General features: G+C 42.6%; 1 protein-coding gene across 1 annotated transcript; it reads left to right on the top strand.

Annotated features, from left to right (window-relative positions):
• Nucleotides 1–214: 214 nt before the first annotated feature.
• LOC140720984 (NACHT, LRR and PYD domains-containing protein 3-like) lies at nt 215–24986 on the top strand. The gene is made up of 8 exons (XM_073035845.1): nt 215–323; nt 3707–3873; nt 16613–16784; nt 16879–16944; nt 18582–20319; nt 22685–22771; nt 22912–23079; nt 23243–24986. The coding sequence occupies exons 2-8, from the start codon at nt 3832–3834 to the stop codon at nt 23328–23330; spliced, it is 2361 nt and encodes a 786-aa protein (XP_072891946.1). The 5' UTR covers nt 215–323; nt 3707–3831; the 3' UTR covers nt 23331–24986.
• The last annotated feature ends 1198 nt before the right edge of the window (nt 24987–26184 follow it).

Below are 26184 nucleotides of genomic sequence, written 5' to 3'. Positions count from 1 at the left end.
CTCAGGTGAGTCTCAGCATTTTACCATCAACGTAGAGCATAGTAAAGTATATACAACCATCGGTGGAGATGCATTCTTTTCAGTGTGGCCGTCGGGGAAGATCTCAAGTGGAAGCTGGTCTTTTAACGGGAAAACTGTCTGTCAGTGGATCGATCAACTCGTGTCTATTGATAATGCTTATACATCGCGAGCGGAACTATTCACCTCCAACGGATCGCTACTGCTGAAGTTGGTGAACAAGTCAGACAGTGGGGTGTACCGTGTGAGCATAGTTCCAATCCGTGGCCCAAAAACCTTAGCGACCGTCACTCTCGAAGTCACTGGTAAGTGAGACGTTGGTCTTGTTCACTCATTTATTGAAGGATTGCTATTTTTTATTTGTTTTATCTTTACTTTTGAACTTACTTTGTTACAGTGAAATTCACTAACGTCTTGAAAGTTTATCTTTTGTTAATCGGGAAATGTTAACCAATGCATAGGAGAACTCTGCCCTACTTTTGCTATGGGATCTTGCCGGTTAGACGTCGGCTTGATGGACAAAATAAGATCATGTTGGCCTGTGCGTGTGGAACCCAAGGCCGTGTGACCCTAGCTCAACCTAACTTTCACATCTGGCATGATTAGGCTAGTTTACTTTAAAAAAGAACTACTCTTCGATACAGCTCTTATTACAATTTTTCACTCTTTACCGTTTACTATTCAAACTGGATTATCTCATTCCGCGTTTTGAATCACATTAACTCTTTAGCGTGTGTTTGTGGTATTGTGTTGATATTGCCTTGTGGCCAGTTTAACCCCTGCACGTCAGCTGAAGTGTCCTGTGACGCCCCGGAACACACTGCCCACAATGTCACCACTCTGGAACACTGACAGGTTCTTTCAAACTAGATATATAATGCAGAAGTTCAGAATCAGAAGATAATCCCACATTGAAATATAAAACGATTAATAGGAAAACAGAGGTTGTGAAAGAATGCGTTCCTTGGAGGTGAAAAGAATGTGTTTTGGCCACCTGATGAAATGATAAACCTGATCAAATGTCACGTGTGTAATGGCTCAGTTGTTTCTGTTGTTGCTGGCAAGGATGGAGTTCAGGTGAAGGATGCCCATTAGCTTTTAGTACGAAGCAACTTCCAGAAAATCTATTCAACCACGCTATTTGTCCTGAAAATAAATCTCATGATGCAGCCAGTGCTGTGTAACCTGAGCATTCAGATTCTGCTCAGCCATCTCAAATAACCACAGAGGAAATTGCGATATATTTCTCTGGTGACGAAAAGACAAAATAATGTGGATGGCATAACTCTGAATTTAAAAAGACAAATTACCAGAAACATCAGCCAACTATGCAGAAACTATGGAGAGAAAAATGTAACACAATAGGCATTCAGATGGATGACGTTTCCTCAGATGCTTTTCTGCGAGATCAGTAATGTTTCAGCAAACCATGGGCTCCTGTTCTGCCCTGGATCAGTGCTCCCAGATTCTCTGGAATGGGAAAATGTACGCCCTGTCGCAACTTGATCACAGCCCTGCTTCATTAACAGGCAAGGTGTTTTTGGTCTAAAGTCTCCTATGTGAGCCTAGAAACTATTAGATTATCAGTGTATGTTAAGGATTGAATACAGACAACACTATACTTTGAAAAATCTACAAGACAGCTTTTGGGTTGTTAATATAAATATTTGCATCCTGTTAATACCCATTTAGGGTCACAGTTTTTACAAATGTGGAAACACAACAATACCAGCATTAGTTACCAACATCCACTCGTGTTCAAAAGCTGTACACGGATTTCATTGTTGCTTTGCATTGTTTCATTGAATTTTGTTATTGTGTGAGGAAATTTGCAAAGTTCAATATTATGGGTTATGCTTGTAGAAACAAAGTCAGACATTTACACCAGTTTCTCTCTTTATCAGCAGAGAAGTATACTATATATTGATAGAGTCATACAACACGGAAACTCGCAATATCTATTCCATCTAGGACTTTTGGACTTTTGATTTGTGTGTGTTCAATGAGATGTCCTCTCAGTTTTCTAAACTGTTGTGACTACATACCCAGAGGCATCAGACATTCTCCACCCTCTTCAGTCCTGGAATATTTATTGTGAAGAACAATCCCTATGTTTTTTTTCAGCTGTGCAGCCCAACAATTACTCTGAGCTGAAAAAGGCTGAAAATATGTGCAGTGTTTTAAATTAACATTATTCAGTATGAAAAAAAATTCTAACTGTGTGGTAACAAAGGCTGTGTGTGCAGGAACATTTCAGCTACTGCCTGGATGCCCATCTGCACAGCTCAGAGGGAACCATACTTGTTAACCTCCTCTGGATCCTCTCCAAACACGAGACAGAATTTCTCACGTGGAGCACAAAACTGCTCACAGTACCTGTACTCCAAGTACTGTCTGACCAATACTAAAGCCTCTGCATTACTTAATGGGCTATTACAAGACTCTTTGTTATAATAAAGAGGCAGAATTAGGTGACTTTGCCCACAGAGTCTGCTCCGTCCTTTCATCATCTAATTTGATCCAGTTTGCCAAATTATCCAGTTTAGTATTATGAATAAAGCGGATGAGCTTAGAGCGTGAATCAGCACTTGGAGCTGTGATGTTGTGGTCATTACAGAGGCTTGGATGGTGCAGGGGCAGGAATGGCTACTTCAAGTGCCAGCTTTAGATGTTTCAGAAAGGACAGGGAGGGAGGCAACAAAGATGGTGGCGTGTCACTGTTGATCATAGATTGTGTCACTGCTGCAGAAAAGGAGGAAGTCTTGGAGGGGTTGTCTGTGGGTGGAAGTTAGGAATAGGAAGGGGTCAATAACTCTACTGGATTTTTTTAATAGACCACCCAATAGTAACAGGGTATCAAGGAGCAGATAGGGAGACAGATTCTGGAAAGGAATAATAATGACAGGGTTGGCATCTCCCTAGAGTGAGCAATTTAGATGGCACAGAGTTTGTTAGGTGTGTTCAGGAAGGTTTCTTGACACAATATGTAAATAAGCCTACAAAAGGAGAGACTGTACTTGACCTAGCATTGGGAAATGAACCTGATCAGGTGTCAGGTCTCTCAGTGGGAGAGCATTTTGGAGATAGTGATCACGATTCTATCTCCTTTACCATAGCATTGGAGAGGGATAGGAACAGACAAGTTAGGGAAACGCTTAACTGGAGTAAGGGGAAGTATGAGTCTATCAGACAGGAATATGGAAGCATAAATGGGAAACAGATGTTCTCAGGGAAAAGTACGGAAGAAATGTGGCAAATATTCAGGGGATATTTGCGTGGGGTTCTGCGTACATTCCAATGAGACATCAAAAGGATGGTAAGGTACTGGAACCATGGTGTACAAAGGCTGTCGTAAATCCAGTCAAGAAGAATTCCAAATGAAGCCCAAATGAAGAGAGTATCTCGGAGAAGTGAGATTCATTGACAGACCCAGTATTTATTGGCCATAATTGAACTGGATGTGCGGGTGGTTTGGGAGTAGGACTCTGGGGATCTGGTCCTTCTGGTAAACTAATATCCAGAGCATTGTTCTGTCAGTTTTAAAAGATCGGGAGAAAATCCATGTTTTGCAGCTAAAGGTAGTTGAACACCAAGATTCGAGACAAGATTGGTTTGCTGCGTAAGGTGACAGCAGAGGAGATGAGAAATATTCAAGTTAGTATCTACATTATCCTTTTTATATTCACAGCTACAGAATCTGCAATCCCTGATTTCCTAGCACGGTGGGATGAACATCTACTGTACCAACTAACAAAGTTCTACAGGGACAGACTGAAGCAAGCAATTGAAGAAAGAGTTGAAAGACTGGGTTGGATGTTGACAAAGGAGGGATGTTTCAGTGCACGAGAAAATGAGGCGAGTATTTAATGTATTGTGACATAACATATTAGAGGGAACAGTGATAATCACCTGCATGTTCTACAATTTCAACGTGACTCTGGAAATTATATCTCTGGCTTGTCTGCAGCAGACCTGTTTTCAGCTGTAAAAGCCTGTTAAGGTGGGGAGCCCTGGGAACTGGAGGTTCGGTGTACCCTTTCCCTCTCACACCTGCTGTATTTATCGGTGTGGTATAAGAGCAGGGACTCCGTATCTGGATTGTTGATCAGGTATTCAGTCTAAAATTAACTTCACATCTTATCAGGGTCATTGGTCAAATTCTACTGAGCTCATTAACCCAAGATAAAAATTCAACTGGGCCCGCTGGCTTCACTGCACATACTGAAGGTGGGAAAGCATCCAGCTACCATGTCCCTGTCTCCATTTGAATTTCAAACAATGGGTGGCTGTCCTTTCATTGAGTTATAGAAACTGCCTGCTCCCAACGGCCATAAACTTCTGCACCCCTACCATTCACGTATCTATCCAAAATTCTCATAGCCGTTGAAATTGAACATGCTTGCATCACGCGCTGGTAGTTCATTCCACTCTCTCGACCCTCTGATTGGTTTCCCTCAGGTTCCCCTTAAAGTTTTCACTTTACACCCTTAATCGATTACCGCTTGTTGTAGCAAAACCCAGTCTCAGCGGAAAAATCCTGCTTGCAGTTTCCCAATCTATACACCTCATAATTTTACATACCCCTATCAAATTTCCATGCAACGAATAAAGTCTTAACCAATTCAATCTTTTCTTATAACTCAGGTCCTCCAGTCCCATCAACAACTTTGTTAAATTTTCTCAGTACTTATTCAACCTAATATTCTTCTTTTCCCGAGGTTGGTGAGCATGACTGCGCACAAAATTCTCAATTCAGTCTCACCAATGTCTTATGCAGGTTCGACATAACATTTCTGCTCCTGCACTCAGTATTTTCATTTCTCAACGCTACTGTGACAAAACCAGTCTTTAGGATCCTATCATAATCTGCTGCCCCATTCACTGAATTATGAAAATGTGCTTCTGATTACCTTTGTTCTACTGCATTCTTTCATTTCCCAAACATTCACTGTGCAAGATCTACCCTGTATGGTTCTACCTTGCTGCAACACTTGGCACGTGTCTGTATTGAATTCCATCTGCTATTTTTCCGCCCATTTTCCAGCTGGTCAAGCTGTAAGCCACGATAGCCTTCCTCTTTGTTTACTACACTTCGAGTTTTGGTGTCATCCGTAAATTTGCTGATCCAATTAACCTTCTTGTTATCCAGATTATTGATATAGATGATAAAGGTCCAGCACCGATCCCTGCAGCACTCCAGTAATTACAGGCCTACAGTCAGAGTCTCAATTAGCTACTACAGTTCTTTAGCTTTTTCTACGAAGGCAATACTGATTCCAATTGTCTACCTTATCCTGAATGCTGAGCAACTGAACTTATTGTGTCATAACCAAGGATTGGCATGCAGCGGATTTTGCCATTGCGTTCATGGGAATGCAAGTGTCAGGTCATTATTACTTCATTGTGACGGCATTTAACTCCATTATTTTCATCATAGTACTTGCTGAGACCTGAGCAAAGCACACCAACGTTTCGATGCCTGCTTGCATTCAGCCTTGCGTCAGCGGTTGGACTGTCTAGTAAACTGACCCTGCAGATTAGCGGTATTCGTTTTATTTTCAATTATTCATTTTATCCAGGTTGTTGGTTTCGTTTTCCATTTGAGAGATTTAGTTAACAGCCCTGTTTGGCCTAGCATTTATTGATTTCCTTTCCCTCTAACTCTGTTCACATTAAAGTCTGAGAACTATTGACCAGTTTTAGTGTCTCTCTCTCCGCTCCTGTGTCATATCCGAAGATACTGACAGCAAGTCTGAATACACAGAGATGGACCCAGCAGAGAGACACACCCGCTGACCTTGCCCCTGATATTGCTTGATCAGGTAGGGGACGAGCTAATGGCAATTGAATCTGTTCTGATTGAAGTTACAGAAGCAATGAGGGAGATAATCTCCTGCCGACAAGTAAGACTCATATGTAGGGACAGGTATCATCCCTCACCGCAACTGCACATGAGCTTACCACAGACAATCAGAGTCAGTTGCCTGCGATTTCCAGTTTCATGGACTACGTCCACAAACACACTGCGGACAGCCAGCATCATCTGCCAGCCATTAGCGTTCTCGGCAATTCAGCACCTCAGTCTGCGTCAGTCTCACTCTCAGCATCTCACAGGTCTTTTTTTTCTGCTGCCCCTATAATATCTGCTACTAATATTCCCGCCGTTGGACCTGAACCATGTCTGAACAGGAGCTGTATTCCTCCACCAGGAAGATCCTGATGGTTGTAGGTATTTTATTACCCAGTGTCAGCTGACATTCAAGCCCAGATTGCTAGTTTTGTTGATAAGCACGAAAACCTGCGTACATGGGTCAAACTCCCAGATGGACCTCAACTCAGCCTGTAGTACACTTTACGGTAGCAAGGATACACCGCAGCCCAGTCGTTCCGACATTTCATTGCAGAGTGAAGGATGGTTTTGCAGCATGGGCTAAGGAGGCTGCCCACTGACTCTTGGACCTGCGCCAAGGTAAAGGGACGGTGAGAGCCTGTGCAGTCAAATTCTGCATTCTTACAGGTGAGACGGGTTAGAATGAGTGATCTCACATCACTGTTTTCCAGCGTGGACAGAACACAGGGGTTCCGAACGGACACGGAGGATGCTCTCTGATCACCGTCCTTCACCGCACACCCACTTCCGGAATTTCGGGTCTATCGTGGCTCACAAAAATGCATTCACCAGGCACATCACAGGGATTCATAGCCATTGTGGGCATTGGAGCTGTCCTCTTTCAGTGCTCTCTTGCGTATAGCCAGCTCCACCCTTGTGTATTTCTTTTTTGTCGCTTGACTCTGGCTCAGAGAAACTCCGATGTTGAAACCAGGAACCTCTTGGCTGTCAGGGAGTAATGGTGACACTGCCTGGAGGGGGCAGAACGTCCTTTCCTGGTCTGCACAGATCGCAAGGATCTCTCCTAAATTTAGGATGCAAAGTAACTCATCTATCTTCAAGGCCAGTGGACTCTCTTCTTCCCACAGTCAATTCCATCCTCACCTAGACTCCCGGTGTTGCGGAAAAGTCTCAGGAGCAGCACACAATAAATCAGGCCGACTCGATGAATTGTTTCAGACGAAAGGACTTTCTTACATGATATCGTGGAGAGCCTCTGTACCTAAAAGCGGTGCTTTGGGGGTAACATAGACACAATGTACGTAAATAAAAGCACTTAACAATAACATTGCTTGACTGTGAACGTAGGACTAGATTTCGACAAACAATGTGACTTTGAACGTAGGACTAGATTTTCAACAAACAAGAATATTAAGTAAATGCGGCGCCACAACATTCTTCTTTAGACTTTAGCAAGGACTTTAGCTAAATTTTAAGAGCATTCTCAAGCAATTTGGTTAACCCCTACATATCCAAACGGTCTTAAATTCTTCCACACCCGGCAGTTCCACGGATCTGAGGACAATTCCAATACAGAGCCCATACTTTGTCGCTCATGTAATGCTCCAATGGTGATCTGAGGGATGGAAGTGGAGATGAGGGCCGCCCAACTGTCGGACCCAGACCGGGGTGACTGAACGTTCTCACGGCTTTTGTCCCTGATGCAAAGTGCCTACCGAGTTTAAAGCAGGGCACACAACTCATCCGGCTGGGGATCCAGCAATGCACCGGACCCAGGAGTTTATAAAGAGAGAATTGCAGTGGCCATCTATGTCCCAGGACAGGCAGTACTGTTGTCATCAAGGGAGCCACAAAATAGCAACAAGCTACATGGGACTGCTTGAATCAGAAAAGGCAGGCAGCAATGTTTCGTATAGGGTATGTCTACCAGCATCACCGAAGATTCATCGAGTATTCCATGGCTCCCAGCTTAAACCGTTTACTACCTCTTCCATGGGCACAGTCACCTCACTTCTCCCTTCTTGCTGGTTGGTAGATGGTTCTCTGATCTATGCTGTACCTCCTGGTATCTCGCCCGGTACGTGGTAAAATTCAGTACATTGTGGACTGGGAAGGGTATGGTCCAGAAGAACGCACTTGGATCCCAGCAAAGAACATCATGGACAAGTCACTCATCCACGACTTCCAGCGCACACAAGTCTGCTGTGCCTCAGGAGCCAAGTGAAATGGTTCCTGTTACAATCGCAGATTTGGCAGCTGAGCAAACACAGCAATTGTGCTCGTGAATATGCATGTGTCAGCTAAGTATTATTTCATTGTGATGGTATTTAACTCTATTCTTTTCATGGAAGCACAACATCGGTTCACTGGTTTTGTGGTTTCCCTTCTGCCGTCATCAATGATGTCCTCACCCGCATCTCCTCCATTTCCCGCACTTCAGCCCTCACCATCCTCCCGTCACCACAAAAGGGACCCTGTTCTCCTTGTCCTCACCTATTACCCCACCAGCCTCCAGATCCAGCATATTATCCTCCACAACTTCTGCCACATTCAATAGGAACCCACCTTCCCTCTTTTGTTCCAAAAACATTTTTTGATAAAATAGATTCTTTGATTTTATCTTATGTTTGGAATAATAAAAGCTCTAGAGTGAATAGACATTTATTGCAAAAATCAAAAAAAGATGGAGATTTTATTATTGGGCAATTAATATTCGTTATATTACTTTTTGGATTTATGATATAGACGACCAAGATCGCCTTGTCATTAGCTTCTTTATTAGGAGCTCCTCTTCAGTTTTCGCTCTCCAGAATAGGTAGACAAGCTCTCAACCCTATTGTTAAACATATTTTAAAATTTGGTTTCAATTTCATAGATTTTTTGAATTAAATGATTTTTTACTTTCTAGTAATATTTATTCTAATTTCTTTTTTAAAGCATCAACTTTGGATAAGGCTTTTTTAACATGGAAAATTAAGGGAATAAAAACTTTTTTAGTTTTGTTTTTACAAGACTGTCTAATGTCTTTTTCACAGTTAATGGATAAATATGATATCTCTAATATACATTTTTTCAGGTATTTACAGGTTAGGAATTTCTTACATGATTTTTTACCGAATTGCCCCTTGGCCTGCTTTTCAAATTGGCTTATGTTATTTTTCAGGTTAAACCTTTTCAAACAGTTAATGAAAGCTCGCATGTTGCCTAATGATTGGATTCAATTGTACCTGGGAAGTAGAACTTCAACATTCACTTTCAGATAATTAATGGAGTAAAATGTATTATTTAGTCAGTAATTCATCTATCTGCGCACGCCATATCTTAATTCAGTTTAAGATAGTACACAAGGCCCAAACGTCCAAAGATAAATTGGCGCATATTTTTGCGAATATAAGCCTTATTTGTGACAGATGTAACACAGAAGTGGCTACTCTAACTCATATGTTTTGGTCATGTGTGAGTTTAAGTAATTTTTAGAGGGATCTGTTTGGAATATTATCTAAAGTTATAGATATGGATGTTCAACCTAATCCACTTACAGCAATTTTTGGGATTATCCCAGAGGAAGCAAGCAAAGTATCTGCTTCCGCCCAACATGCAATAGCTTCTTTTAACTTTACTGGCTGGGAGAACCATTCTGCTACACTGGAAAGAATCGAAACCGCCTACTGTTTTCTATTGGTTTTCCTCCATTGTGTCATGTCTAAGCTTGGAAAAAATTACAAGCTGGACATTTAATATATCCTTTAATTTTGAACAAGTCTGGTGACTCTTTATTCAATATTTTCACATGATTTACCGTAGATTCCGGATTTTAAGCCGCTACTTTTTTCCCACATTTTGAACAGCTTTGAACTTTGCGGCCTTTAAAACGGAGCGGCTAATACATGATTTTTTTCATGCCGCCTCGTAAACATTTTGCCTCATAACAGTAGACCAATAAAATTGATGAGTAGTTCACAGAGGTCCAATGAAATTGTACGATAAATCAAGCGCACTTTCACAATTAAATTATTGTAAATCAGTCATTTGTACTCACACTCATCAACATGGAAAATACTCGAAGAAAAGCATTGTGCTGCCTTTATGGCAGTTATTTAGTTTATAATATTTTCGCTTAGTAATTCATTTTCTAGTTAAAGTTAGAAGAGTTTTAACTATATTTGTTTTCTGTACTACATCGCGGGATGCTATGACGTCACACCCGGTTTCGCCGCGTCTTGTGGGAAAAATGCCGTTTGCGATAAACGGAAAGGGGGGGGAGCGCATTACGCGAGCGGCTTTGGATCTGAGCGAACGCTGCTTTTAAATGCCGTTTGCGATAAACGGAAAGGAGGGGGGGAGCACATTACGCGAGCGGCTTTGGATCTGAGCGAACGCTGCTTTTAAGTTAAAGGCGATCAATAACTTTTCCTGATAGGCTGCAGTATAGATATTTTTTACCAGTCGTTAGGAGATATTGGAATGTTGTTCAGTAAAGAAGTATACGCAACCTATATTTAAAAGTAGCCGCGTTACGGGCACGGTTCAAAAAAAAGCATTTGCAATATGTATTTGTTTTTGTTACCATATGGATTTAATTAAAAGTTAAAAAATCCTCACGTGTAATATCTTTCTGTGTAAATATCTCATATTACAACGTGGGACACCTGCGGCCGAAAATCCGGTGCGGCCTAAAATCCGGTGCGGCCTTTACAAGTAAAAAATTGATTTTATTTCTAAAATTAGAGCCAGCGGCTTTTAATCAGGTGCGCTCTGTAGTCCGGAATCTACGGTAATTTATTTTTATTTATTTATTTTTATTTATTCTCTTTGGGGAAAATCCTTATCAATGAAGGTTTGGAGACGACTGGAAGGATGTGTTTTTTTTTCTCTCTTTTTTTCTAATTTTATCCTCAATTGGACTGCCCAATCTTTCTGTTTCTTTCCTTTTTTTCTCTTCTTTTTTTTTCTTTTTTGTTTCAGTTTAGTTAGTGTTTTTTTCCTTATTAATAAAATTTCCAATCTTTTTTTATGATTGTTATGAATTGTTTTTTTTTACCATTGTATATATAACAACATAATATTTTACTTATTTGATTTTGATATTATATACTTGTTTTAACTTTTGCTGTTTATATGTCTTTTGTATTATCTACTTGTTAAACTCCTCTTCCAATTTGTATATTCTTTATTTGGAAATCAATAAAGTGATTGAAAACTGAAATGAATAGGACCCCACCACTAAGGACATCTTTCCCTCTCTACCCCTCTCTGCTTTTCGCAGGGATTGTTCCTTCTGTGACTGTCTGGTCCACACATCCCTCCCCACAGATCTCCCACCTGGCACTTATCTCTGCAAGCGTAAGTGTGACACCTGTCCCTACACCTCCTCTCTTACCACCATTCATAGCCCCAAATAGTGCTTCCAGGTGAGGCAACACTTCACTTGTGAGTCTGTTGGGGTAATCTATTGCATCCGGTGCTCCCGCTGCGGCCCCCTCTATATCAGCGAGACCTGACGCAGATTGGGGGATCACTTCATCTAGCACCTACGCTCCGTCCGCCACAACAGACAGGATATGCCGGTTGCCACTCACTTCAACTCCCCTTCACATTCCCATTCGGATATGTCCATACATGGCCTCCTCTACTGCCATGATGAGGCCAAACTTTGGTTGGAGGAACAACTCCTCATCTACCATCTGGGTAGTCTCCAACCCCTTCGTATAAACATCGAATTCTCTAACTTCCGGTAATTTCTTCCCCCATCCAACCTTCACTCTGTCTCCTCTTCTAGCTGCCTATCGCCTCTCTCATGATTCTGTCTTCTTCTACTACCCATAGTGCTTTCCCCTTAGATTCCTTCTTCAGCTATCCTGCCTATCCCCTCCCCCAACCCTTAATCTTCCCTAATTGTTTTTTCACCTGGCACATTCCACCCTGCCCCCACCTTCTCTATAGGGCCTGACGAAGGGTCTCGGCCCGAAACGTTGACTGCTCCTTTCAACAGATGGTGCCCGACCTGCTGAGTTTATCCAGCTTGTTTGTGCATCTTGATTTGACCACAGCATCTGCAGTGCACTTTGTGTTTACCATCAGTTCACTGCCTGCTTGCATTTGGTCTTGCATGAGAAATTGGACAGTCGAGTCAACTGTCTCTGAAGACTACCAGTTTTCATTGTTTTTTTTATATATATATATTTAGTTATTCCTTTCAGCTGCAGTGTTGGCTTCTTTTCCCATTTGAAAATAATAATTAATGGCCTGTTTGCTGTAGCACTTATTGTTTTCCTTTCCCTCTAACTTTGTTAACATTAAAGCTTGGGAACTATTGACCCACTTCAATGTCTCTCTCTTCATACATGGGCGATATCCGAATGAAGTGACATCTTGTCCGAATGTGCGCTTAAGTCCACGTGGATCACATCCACTTCCGAACCATCATCAACATCTCCTGGTAACATCTTCGAAAAACTCTTTACAACACAAACTACCATGCAGGAATCTGACAGCTCATAGACAGATAGATAGATACTTTATTCATCCCCATGGGGAAATTCCACTTTTTTTTTCCAATGTCCCATACACTTGTTGTAGCAAAACTAATTACATACAATACTTAACTCAGTAAAAAATATGATATGCATCTAAATCACTATCTCAAAAAGCATTAATAATAGCTTTTAAAAAGTTCTTAAGTCCTGGTGGTTGAATTGTAAAGCCTAATGGCATTGGGGAGTATTGACCTCTTCATCCTGTCTGAGGAGCATTGCATCGATAGTAACCTGTCGCTGAAACTGCTTCTCTGTCTCTGGATGGTGCTATGTAGAGGATGTTCAGAGTTTTCCATAATTGACCGTAGTCTACTCAGCGACCTTCGCTCAGCTACTGATGTTAAACTCTCCAGCACTTTGCCCACGACAGAGCCCGCCTTCCTTACCAGCTTATTAAGACGTGAGGCATCCCTCTTCTTAATGCTTCCTCCCCAACACGCCACCACAAAGAAGAGGGCGCTCTCCACAACTGACCTATAGAACATCTTCAGCATCTCACTACAGACATTGAATGACGCCAACCTTCTAAGGAAGTACCTTAGACACAAGAAATCACTAAGTTGCCCTAAAAAGGGCAGATAAAAGACAAACCAATAAAAAAGAAAACTGTTGACTTGCTGAATATCTACCTAAAGATAGACATGAACATGGTATTTCAGGCCGCTCTCCATGGACCTCACAAACACTGACGGTCATATCCAAATTCTGACCTGTCCAGCCATGTGTGGTTTTAGAAAATTAAAATGATTTGCACCTGTGAGTGACTCTGTTCTCTTTGGGACTCAGTGCAGCTGCCTATAATAGATAGGTGTTATCCAAAGCACGCCGTTCAGTAAAGAGAGTTGTCTGTAAATATGTATGTTCATCTATAAATTCATCATCTTAGGTCTTCAAATTTAGTGGTATGGAAATTACATCTTTGAATCCCTTTCACAATGTAACTCCTCAGACCTAGTTGTAGTGAAACTGGGATTATTTTCCAATGCAGTGGAACCTCAGGAAATTTTGCTGATTGTCTGTTGTTCCTATTATGGAATATCTTTCCATTTCTCTTCTGATAACCTATCTTGGAGATCAATCGTTCTAACTCCAGAATATCACAGCAGTGTTTTTGTTCTCAGAACAGTTTCTAAGATCCATCCATTTTAGTTGCATTATCGATGATCTTCAATCCATCGTAAGATAATATAGTTGAAGATATTTAATTTAGAATTCCTCAGCTGATGAGGAAGCCAATTCCTGCATTAGTGACAGGCAGTAAACATCTGAATCCCAAGACAGTTGCATGGACATTGTGTTGTTTTCACACATCAGTCATAAGACCAGAACGCATAGAAGCATACGTGGGTTGCTCGGCCTATCCTCCATTCCATCACTGCTGATTTATTATCTCTCTCAACCCCATTATCCTGCTTTCTCCCAGTAAATGTTGCCAACGTGCTAACATCTGCTTTAAATATACCCAATTACTCAATGCCCACAGCTGTCTGCACCAATTAATGCTACAGATTCGCTACCTCCGGCCAAGGAAGTCCCTCCTCATCTGTTCTAAATGGGCCTTGCTGGCTGTGTCTTCTGTTTCGAGACTCCCCTTTGCAGTAAACATCCTCATTATAATCAATGTCCTCTCCACATCTATCTACGTCTTTCAACATTCTGTCGGTTTCCGTGACAGTCGCCCTTGTCCTTCTAAACTCTACCGAGTACAGGCACAGAGTCACCTGCCGCTCCTCCTATATTAACCCTTTTATTCCAGGGATCATTCTCTTGATTCTCCATATCTTTTACCAACACTGATCACAATACGAAAGTGAGGTTCGGCCAATGCCAAAATATTATAACATTTATCATATTCTAATCCTCTCAAAATAATTGCTAACTCTGTATTTGCCATTCCCAACACCGACTCAATCAATAGCGACCCCTTAGGGACCCCTGCACTAATTCTCCCAAGACACTTTGCAACTCTGAATTCTGAATTTTCTTCCAGATTAGAAAATAGTCTACGTCATCATTACTACCAAATTACATGCCCATATACTTCTCTATACCGTCTTCTAACTGGCACTGCTATGTCCATTTTTTCACTCTGTCCTTTTGCTTTTATGAACTCCCAACTGTCTCAATGCTTCCTGATTTCCTATTTACCTTCACATTTTCCACAAACTGGGCCATAAAGCCATCGTTCTGTGGACAAAGTCATTGACGTACAGTGCGAAAAGAAGAGGTCCCAGAACCTACCCCTGCAGAACACAACTAATCAATGGCATCCAAGAAAATAAGACCCTCTTTATTCCCACTCTTTACTTCCTTTCAGTCAGCCAAATGTCTAACTCCAAATAAACAGGAACCCATTTTCCATGCTCGTATTTTTCCTGTTACGCAATTGGTTTTTAATCTTGTTAAGCAGCCTCATGTGCGGCACCTATATGAAGGTCCCATGAAAATCTAAGTAAACAATCTACACCGACTTTCCTGCATCGATCCTGCTGTCTATTCCCTCAAATATTTCCAATATATTTGTCAGTCAAGATTCCCCCGATAGATTTTGTCCTATTTTGTCACATGCCTCCAAATGCCCCAAATCCTTATCGTCAATAATTGACTCCTAGCATCTTCCTAATCATTGATTAGGTTAATTGCCTATTGTTTCCTTTCTTCTATCTCCGTCCTTTTTTAAGGTGTGAAGTGATATTTAAAATTTCCAGCCATCCAGAACGATTCCAAAAACTAGTGATTCTTGAACGATCATTACGAATACCTCAACAATGGTTCTTCATCTACCTCTTTCAGAGCCGATATGGTGTCATCCATATGGACCACGTGACACATCATTCTGTAGTACCTTCTGCTTCCCAAAGACCTTCTCCTTAATAATTGAAATTACATTACTTGATGTACTAATATCTTCTGCCAATTCCTTATCCCCCATTACCATCTACATTTCCCAGCAGTTCGATACCTACAATAGTCTCGGTTTCACTCTTTACATTACTTAAGAGCATTTTGAAAAAACTCCTTTATATTATTTGCAAGCTTACCTTGGTATTTCATGTTTCCTCGCGTTGCAGCTTTTTTATTGTCTTCAGTTGATTTAAAAAAAGCTTTGAATGCTTTCCACTGCTTTTTCTATATTCAAAACCCTTTCCTGTGTTTTTTGCTGGCTTACTCGCCAGCCATGGATGCTCATCCACCCATTCGACAAATCTTCATCTTTGGAATGATCTATCCTAAGACTCCAGAAGTGCTCCAAGAAACTCCAACCATTCCTGCCCTTCTGTCAGCCCTATCGTCTTCCAAATTATCTTTGACCAGCTCCTCTCCCATGCCTTTTAATTCCATTTATCCACGATACATCTAACCCTGAAACCGCAGGGTGTGCTCTATGATATTATGAGCACCTTAAGCTCCCGAATCAAATACAGTATAACTAACAACTCAGAATATAGATCCACCTTTCCCATAGTAGCCTCAATCACCAGCTACTCTAAGATGCATGTCGTAGGCATATTAAAAATACCTCTCTTGGAATTCCGCACCAATCTAATTTTCCAAAGCTACCTATTGATTGAAATCCACCATGACAATGACATTTTTGCATACATTTCCTACCTCCTGTTGTAATTTCTAACCCATGCCCTAGCTACAGCTCAGAGGCCTGTATATAATTTTAATCCTGGTCATTTTACCTTTGTACTTTCTTAACTCTACCCACCCACAAGGTTTCTAAATTGTCAGGTCTGATATCACCTCTTTCTAAATTTTTATTTCCCAGCAAAGGCAACCTAAACCCACCACCTATCTGCCTAACATTTCGATACAATATGTACCTTGGATGTAAGCACACAACTATCATCTCCTTTCAGCCACGATTCAGTGATGCCCGCCATCCATTCTTCACTCTTTCGCTCTCCCCTGCCTTGCGTTCTTCTTGTCACATGTTGTAGCTGTAATGTTGCACGTTGAAGGATCGAGGAACTTAATCACGCTGCATCTACTGCAGAATGTCAGTAAAGCCCGAATCTTACACTGTATTGATTTAGACTTCCCTTCAGTCATTGACAGAATCCAGAGATTTACTGTATGAGACAGCTGCCCAGTGACTACTCCTGGTATGAAGCTTCCGGGACAATGAACATGTACTTTTCTCCACATGCTTCATCTTTTCTGCCTGCTCCATAATAAATTCATTGTTTGTCTTTCATAGAAAGTCACTGAGCTGACAGAGAAGGGTAACCGGAGAGAGAGTTCTGCACTCTTCCTCAGTTTGGTGATGGGAAAAGGCTCGCAGACCCGGAGGATGATGTGGGAATCCTTTGTGCAAATGAGGACTGAGTTGCCGAAGTTGGACAAAATACTGACGGAAATACAGGAGCTCGGTATGTCAAAGCCATACAATGAATACAAAGTCACATTGAAATAAGGTTTTAATTATATTAGGTCTGTTTTCATGAAAGCTTTTGATTTAAATAGGCCCTGATCCACAGGAATACATGAACATCGCCCAAGGATTAACTCAGTTACCCACTCGACTGAAAGGTGAGTGATGGAATGCACAGTTCAAACCACATCTCAAAGGTTAGACTGTGGCTTAGCAGAACCTGCGAATCAAAATTAATCAGAATCAGGTTTAATATCAATAATTTCATCAGGGAATTTTGGATTCCGCACTTCATACAAACATATGAAATTCGGTATGAACACAACATATATAGCAGATAGAAATTAATCAATAAAAAAATATCAGAAATATGCTGAACGAAAAGAGAAAATCAAAATGCTCTAGAACAACAACTGGGTATACATTGTACCAATAGTAATATCAACCGTTGGCAGCATCCCCAAGTCACTGCATTACACCATCGAACAGTTAGGCCTACAAAGCAATATTTATGCACGCTAGAGAAAAAATAATCCACTAGTTCCAATCAATTGAGAATTGAGTGTTCTTGCTACCTGAGGGTGTAGCAGCTAGAGCTGAAAATAAATTATATTAATATTATCTTATTTCAAAAGCACTTTTCACACAGACAATGTTGTTCAAATTACATCTCAGGTGGATAGATTGCAAACTAGAATATAAAAGACAAAATGATGTTAGCTTTAAGCAAGGTTGAATTAAAAAGGTTTTGAGCTTTCGTTTTAGAGTGACAACTGAGTTTTTATCACTTACACAGCACTTAGAAACATCTAGGTCACCCTGTATATAACTATGCGTGTCATTGCATAAGACTTGTGTACCGCACTGCAGCTTTAGGTTTTGAATCTTACCGTTTCTGGACGTTCTTCAAAAAAAAAAGCTGACCTGCTATTTATATTTTGGATTTCTACCTTATTTTGAATGCTGTTTCCCTGAACTATTCTGCTCTGTGTTTCCTTGTACAATCTCAGTGTACTGATGTGATGGACTGATAAATATGGATAGCAGGCAAAAATATTTTTTTTATTTTACCTCAGTACATGAGAAAATGATAAACCAATTTACCAAATTTATTGTCAATAAATCACAGCCCCACTCTCCCATTGCCAGACTAGCCAGTAGCAGTGGCCAACACTTCACCACTCTCCCCCAAAAACACAACTTACATACGCGTGTGGACTCTCCCATTTACAATGATACCTTTCCATCTTTCCATCCTTCTTCCATCCCTGCAATTAAATTCTACCAATTATCTGACTTGTCCTTCCTATAGTTATTGATCCGAAACCTTTGTGATGCTCTCCACAGATGCTGACTGACTTGAGTACTCAGACATATTCTGCTCCATTTTGCATGCACCGAGCGATGGACATCTGAGAATCTCAAGTGTGCAGCTTTTGCCAAACTACACGGTGTCTTGCTCTGTTTCCACACAGGATCAAAAATAACAATCTGCAAACAATGCTTAAAAAATCGTGACATGTTGCAAATGAAAAAGTCCACAGTAGTGCAGGTGGGACTGCAATAGGCTATCAGGGGAATGTTTACCTTCACAAGTAATTAGTACAGGAATATGAGGATTCAATATTTTCTGGGTCATCCATCACTGTTAGTTGAACAGAATATTATTTTTTGACCTAATATACATGGAATTATTTCAAGCAATCTCAAATACTGAATGTTGAAATGCAGTTATAAAGTTATTTGTCAGTTGAGCTATTTAACATTTTAACAATATTCTCTGTTCCCATGGAAGATGTTCAACAGAAACACAGAGAGACTCTGCGGGCACAAACTGAAACACTGAGAGTGAACACGATCCTGACAAGGGAGACGGTGAAGATTTTCCAGCTGGTTGATCGACACGCTGAGCTCACGATCATTTCTACTGTTCGACATCGGAGACTGGTGGACATTGAGTTGTTGGCAAGAGGCAGAGACCATGAGGAGTGGAGAGGGAAACACCTCCGCAGAGATTTAGAGAAAATACGGGCTGATCACTTATTCCAGAGCAGCTTTTCCCAGAGTAAATCACAATCTGGGATTTCAACAGCAGTGGCCGGAGTCGCAGGAATCGGGAAAACAACAATGGTACAAAAGATTGTTTATGACTGGGCCACAGGGAAAATATACCAGCAATTCCAATTTGTCTTCAGTTTCAAATTCTGGGATTTAAACTCCATTAACTGTGGAATAAACCTGAGGGAACTGATTCTGGATCAGTATCCTTACTTCTGGAACATCCTGAGAAAGGTCTGGAAAAATCCAGAAGGACTGCTGTTTATATTCGATGGTTTGGATGAATTCAAGCACAGGACCCATTTTGCTGACAGTCAAAGATACACAGAACGTCAGCACCAGTGCCCAGATCCCGAGTGGAGGTGTGAAGTGTCTGACATTGTGTACAGTTTAATCCAGGGCAAGCTGCTCCCAGGGTGTTCAGTGCTGGTGACCACCCGCCCCACTGCGTTACATTTATTGGAAAAGGCAGAGATCAGTGTCTGGGCTGAAATCATGGGATTTGTTGGTAAGGAAAGGAACAGATATTTCATGCGGCATTTTGAAGATCAGGCGGTGGCATCAGCTGTTTTCAAACACGTGGAGGAGAATGAGAACCTGTACACCATGAGCTACAACCCCTCCTGCTACGGTATCCTAGCTCTGGCACTAGGACCCTTCTTCACACAAGTAGACATAGACAAGCATCGAATTCCCAAGACCTTGACCCAGCTGTATTCCTACTATATGTATAACATCCTGAAAAAGTATAGTGGTGAGATTGTGAACCCCCGTGATGTGTTACTCAGGGTTGGTCAGTTGGCCTTCACAGGAGTGTCCAAGAGGAAGACTGTGTTTACAGATGGAGATTTGATAACTAACAATCTGCTGCCTTCCCAGTTCCTCTCAGGATTCCTAATGGAGCTTCTTGAGAGAGAAGATTCTGCCGGGAGCGTGGTGTACAAATTCCCACATATCGGCATCCAAGAGTTTATGGCTGCACTCGCACAATTCCTGAATCCATATCCCGGAGATATTCTGAAATTCCTCACGAAAGCCCACAACACTACAGATAGGCGATTTGAGGTATTTCTCCATTTTGTGGCTGGTCTCTCCTCCTCAATGACAACTCGTGGCCTGGTGGAGTTTCTGGGTCGATTTACTCATCAAACAACTTGTCAGGTGATTGCCTGGGTGAAGGAGGAGGTTAAACGCCAGAGTGGAAGCACTGGGAGTGAAGCTGCTGAAAGGGGCCTGCTGAATGCATTGTACTACCTATATGAGTGTCAGCATCCTGGACTGGCTCAGATTACACTGGGATCTGAGCAAAAGATTTCATTCAGTAGAATGCGGCTGACCCCAGTTGACTGTACGGTCTTGTCACATCTTATTGGTATGTGTGATACAATAAAACACCTCGACCTCACTCGCTGTCAAATTCAGTGTGAAGGAATCCATCGTCTGGGTCCCGGGCTGCACAAGTGCGAAATGTTGAGGTAACTTGATTTATGTCTGACTCTGAACAGTAAAGCTGTCCCATTGTTTTGTTTCCATGTGAAGGAATTTGGATAAAACTGTAGTAAGTCAGATCGTGCAGAATTGTGACAAATGACCAGGGTAACGGTCTGTAATTCCCCAAAAGATGGGAGGGTTCTGTGTTTCCTTGTGAAGAGTGTTGGAGAATTCATCTGATCAGTGAACAACGGTTATTGGTTTAATGGTAGTAAATCGCTGGAATGACCATGTTTCTCGCTGCCTGTGACATGGCCATTGACAATGTTCCTTCTCACTTTCCGACACTGACTGTAGCAGCTAATTCAGAACTTCTTGCCTTCATTGCGATGAGGGGCAAGAGAGTGCCAACGGACTTCCGCAGTGAGAGGGAGAGATTACCTTTGTGAGATTGTCGTCCCCCTTCCCTTCTCCGTGTTGAAGATATCCATCGCTCCATCTGTGTGAATTTGCTTGATACCCAGTCCCCATGTGCACATCCCCTCTCCGGAATATACACCTGAATTCAGGCTGGAGCAGACGTCTGATCTAATTCCATATCCCTTCCTCTGGTGTGGTCATATTTCCTCATCTCTATCCTCCTTGAGAAAATCTATTCCTCCATCCTACTTTCTCCTGTGGGATCTGTCTTTCCCATCCCCAACTGCCTGGAGGAAACACTATTCCTCATCCACCTTCCCTCTGTGGGATCCCTATCGGGTCCCTCTTCCCCATCCCCTTTCCTAGAGTGGGCTCTTTCTTGTCCATTCCACTTACACCTGTGAGATCCCTTCTCCCCATAGACCTCTTCCTGTTGGGCCGCTCTTCCATATCTCGTGTTGGATCTCCCTTCCCATCCCTATTCCTCCTGTAGTGATCACTATTCACCATCCACCCGCTACTGTGCGGATCTCTTCCCAGTCCTGCTTCCCCCTGTGAGCTGTCTCTTCCCCATATCCTTCCTCATGTGCAAAGTCTGTTCCAAAACCCCCTTCCTCTTGTTACTCTTTTCATAGTCCTGCTTCCTCCCCTTAGATCTCTCTTCCTCACCTGCCTCCTCCCGTTAGATCTCTCTTCCCCAGCCCCTTCCTTCCGTGGGGTATGTCTTCCCCATGCCTCTATGCATCGTCCTCCACCACGCTGCCTTCATCTGGTGGGTCTGTCTTACCCATCAACATCCCCTTGTCGAATCTCACTTGCACATCGCCATTGATCATGTCGGATCCCTCTTTCCCATTCCCTGCTTTTTCTATGGGATCTCCCCACCAGACCTTCTTGTAAGACCTCTTTTTCCCTTCTACATTTCTCCTTTGGGAACTTTCATCCCCATCCCCATTCCTCATTTAGGATCTCTCTTCCCCATCCTCCTTCCAGCTGCGGGAACACTCTTCCCTCTCACACTCCCTTGTATAACATTGTTCATCCCCAGGCCTCTATCCTCTTATAGGGTCTCTCATCCCCATCCTCCTTCCAGCTGCGGGATATCGTTCCCCATACCATTTCTTCGTGTCTGATCTCTGCCCCAATTCCTCCTTCCTCCTGTATGGAACTTCCATTGCCATCCGCTCTATCCTGCGGTTTTTCTGTACCAAAAGCCTCTTTCTGCTGTCAGATTTCACTTACACATCGTCATTGCTCATCTGCGATCTCCCTTTTCCACTCCCCTTTTCCTGTGGAATATTCCCATCATATTCTCTCATGCGGAAGCTGTCTCCCCATCTCCAGTTTCCTCCTGCAGAATCGTTCTTCCCCACCACTACCTTCCTTCCATAATATCTCTCTTCATAATTGGCTTTTCTACCGAATCCCGAATCCCTATCACCCTTCCTTCTGTGGATCGCTCTTTCCCATTCCCCTTCCTTAAGTTGCATCTTCCTTCCCTGTCCACCTTTCTCTTGTTGGATGTCTCTTCCCCAGCATCTATCTTCCTGCGGAATGTCTCTTCCAGGCAGCCAACATCTAGTAGAAACTCTGTTCCCCATTTCCCTTCCACCTGTAGGAACGTTTTCCCCATACTCATTCCTTGTGTGAGACTATTCCTTCCTCAGTCTTCTGTTGGGGTTCTCTTTCACCATTACCCATGGATATTGTCTCATTCTTCACCTCTGACCCTCTCAATTCAGAGGCATGGGGAAAAGAGACCCCACGGGGTGAAGGAGATGCGGTAGAGAGATCTGATATTAGCAACTGGGGAATTTAAAGGTTTATACTCATTAATGCTCTAGAGCTGGTCAGTGAGGGACATTGACAGTAAGTGAACTGGTCAGTGATTTTCTGAGTGGTTTTGCTTTGGAAGTACCTGAGTGATGAAATCCTCTGATGCCCACTGTTTCAATCACTTAGTTCATCAATTTCTCTGATTACGTTTAGACTTGGGGAGAATAGACTGGGAGATCCAGGAGTGAAACTGTTGTCTATGGCTCTGAAGAACCCAGAATGTAAAATTCAGAAATTATGGTAAGTACCAGACTCCAGGAGACTGTGTTTCAGACACTCAACGCGACTGTAATCATTACTTATGTTGGGTATAAACACTGGGGGATTTTGCTGTGTCCTTTCACTTTGTGTCCTTCACCCTCCCTCACTCTCATCTCCAGGCTGTTCAATATCGGTCTCAGAGATTCCAGTGCCGAAGAACTCGTCTCTGCTCTCAGTACAATCCGATCACTGAATGGGCTGAACTTGAGTTTCAACTGGCTCACGGACCGATCTGTCCCCGCTCTTCGTCATCTCATACTGACGCTCCCGAGTCTGCAGTGGATCGGGTGAGTGTTTATGTTAATGTTCAATGTGATCAAATATCAGCGGATCCGCAGGGTTTCTGCTGATATTTGACTGTGAGTGTTGTTGAAGCATTAACCCAGTTCCCCGTGAAAGACCCTGTTGTGTAATCTGTTTATTTCCTCTTTCTTCTTCCATCTGTTTCAGGCTTTGGAGAAATCAGTTCAGTGAGACTGGGAAGAAGGAACTGATGTCTCTGCAGGATCCCAGACCTGGACTGAGCGTGACCACGTGAACAACTAAATGTGTCAAAGTCATCTCACGTGGAATTGAGGCCATTTTGGCCGAACTCATACTCCCCCAGACTTTTAACGGCCATCTATTCGTTTAATGATGACTGTCCAGTTTTAATTTCCTTGATCACGTCTGTTGGTTTTAACCGGAGGGGGGTGGGGATGTGCTGGACAATTACACAAACAGGAAGAGCCCGGGTCAATGCACCAGGGCCCCAGGCTGGATGTATCCTGGAGGGAATTACTTTGCCCACTTTGGTGAGGACAGTATATTCTTTACTCTTGTACAGCCATTTACAATGATGATAAATCAACAATTACCTCGGGTGCGACCCTGGATCTGCAGTGTCCTCGGAGACTGCACCTAAACCTAAGCTGAACATTCCTGTCATGATGTTGAACCTGAGGAGAAACAGTGACCTAAAGTTACTGCTGATCCGCTGACCCTGCATCATGCAGCAGCGGTCTAGACATCTTTACATTGGCGTAGCAGCTTCTGTTCCAGACTGAGAGAGATTACTCGGATCTCATCCCCCTCAAAACCCATGTGCTCTCGTGCCGCTTTTCCGCTCGACCAACACATCTTCCCCATTCTGTCCTTGCTCGAAACCCCACGTTCCACTCATTAGCATCCTCACCTCTACCTCCTTCCACAACTCACCCCCCTACCTCACTCATGCTCTCCTCACTCCAGCACCAATGCGCAATTCTCGCTCACCGCTCTGGGTCTGCCCAGTTGTAGCATACGAATGGACCTTTGCCCTCCTTGACATCCCTGCAGCTCTCTCCTCGCACCCCCCGAGTGCCGTATTGACCCCGCTCCCCTCTCACTATCCTTGCACCTGTCACTGCCATCTAAACTCCACCAACATTCTCCGACTTCTCTCCTCCCCCACTACTCACTTCCAGCCCTGAACCTTTCCCGATCTTTCATTAGCCTGATCCACTAAACTCAGTGTGGTTTCCGATCTTTTCCCAGTCTCTCACCTCCACTACACGACTCGCTTCTCTTCTCCTTGTAACTATAGTCACTTCATCCCATGACACTATAATTTCTGCCATTGCGCTGTATTTGTCCGCAGTGGAAACTGACGGAAAATGCAATTAATATAATCCAATATTTCATTGACTCCCTACCGAACCCCCAACCACCGACAATCCGCACACCAGTGTCATTTTTTCTGTGGTGTGATAGCCGCTCCCACCTCCCTTTGGCCTTTATATGTCAGAAAATAGTTTTGGTAGCAGCTTTTATATTACTGGCTAGCTTATATTTAATCATTTAGGCGGGCTCTGTCGTGGGCAAAGTACTGGAGAGTTTAACATCGGTAGCTGAGCGAAGGGCGCTGAGTAGGCTACGATCAATTATGGAAAACTCTGAACATCCTCTACATAGCACCATCCAGAGACAGAGAAGCAGTTTCAGCGACAGGTTACTATCGATGCAATGCTCCTCAGACAGGATGAAGAGGTCAATACTCCCCAATGCCATTAGGCTTTACAATTCTACCGCCAGGACTTGAGAACTTTTTTAAAAGCTATTATTAATGCTTTTTGAGATAGTGATTTAGATGCATATCATATTTTTTACTGAGTTAAGTATTGTATGTAATTAGTTTTGCTACAACAAGTGTATGGGACATTGGAAAAAAGTTGAATTTCCCCATGGGGATGAATAAAGTATCTATCTATCTAATGACTTTTTCTTAAATTGTCTTCCGTTGGGGTTTTAAAAAGATTAGATTTGTAGTGGCCCCCATGAAGTATTGCCCTTCCTTCTGTTTTTATACTGTCCGGGACCTCCCTTGTCATTCCTAGTTCCTAGTGCTCCCTTTTGAATAAGACTACATCTTTAAGATATATCGAAGCTGCACCCTCTGATCTTCTCCGGGGAACTCTAACTATTGCTGTTCCACCGTTATTACGACTTGCATCTCTTCCCAATTAATATCGGCAGTTCATCTATCATGCCTCTTTAATTACCCTTGTTCTGCAGCAGCAAAACATTGGAATTTATTATGTCCCTCTCAAAATAAAGGCTGTATTTTTTCATTGTTTGATCACTTCCTGCTCTTCATTATCATTGTGCGTCATGTCGTATCACGTGGGCCATCATGTTCTTTCACCGTTATTATTCCTTTGGCACTTTTTTTCTGCCAAAGTGCTTTGCCATTGCATTCTTTTGTGCAGTATCTTTACAGAATTGGTGACCCTACCCATCATCAATACTCTTCAGAGAATATCAGCCTGTTGTCAATAGTTGCAGATCCAGGACCAGCTGCTCACATGACAATCCACGTCCTGTTCCAATAGCTATAGGGCGATCCTCCTTTCCACTATCTCAAGCACAGATTATCACTCTCCAGCTTAAAACCATCCATGTGCCCATCTAAGAGTTCCTGAAATATTCCTAATGCATCTGTCTAAGCTAATACATTCGGCACTCATTACTCACTGTAATCATTAAACCTGCCTCTGATATTTCCACTAAACTTTCCTCCAATCACCGTACAAGTGTGCCTATCTTAACATCTCTAACAGTCCATAATTCATTTCCCTCTACCACCGTCCTAGGCAGAGCATTCCAGGCACCCACTACTCTGGAAAAGATGTCCCTCACATCTCACACACCTTAAGTGTATATGAAATTGTAGCGGTGTGCTACACACAGCACTGGAATAACGACACGCTGACGTTGAGGTGCAGTTGCGTTAAAGCTTTATTCAAACTTTGCGGCCTCGCTTTTAAGCCCTCCCCGGGTGGGAATGCATATTCACAGTCCCTTCCTGCGCGTGGGCTTTTCCCCTCGCTGGTGAAGAAGGCCTGGCGCCCTTTTTGGGGACGGCCTCCCTGCCG

This window comes from Hemitrygon akajei, unplaced genomic scaffold, assembly GCF_048418815.1.
Source record: "Hemitrygon akajei unplaced genomic scaffold, sHemAka1.3 Scf000049, whole genome shotgun sequence".
NCBI lineage: Eukaryota > Metazoa > Chordata > Chondrichthyes > Myliobatiformes > Dasyatidae > Hemitrygon > Hemitrygon akajei.
Note: the sequence above shows the minus strand (reverse complement) of the source record. Positions and strands in the feature narration are given on the sequence as shown.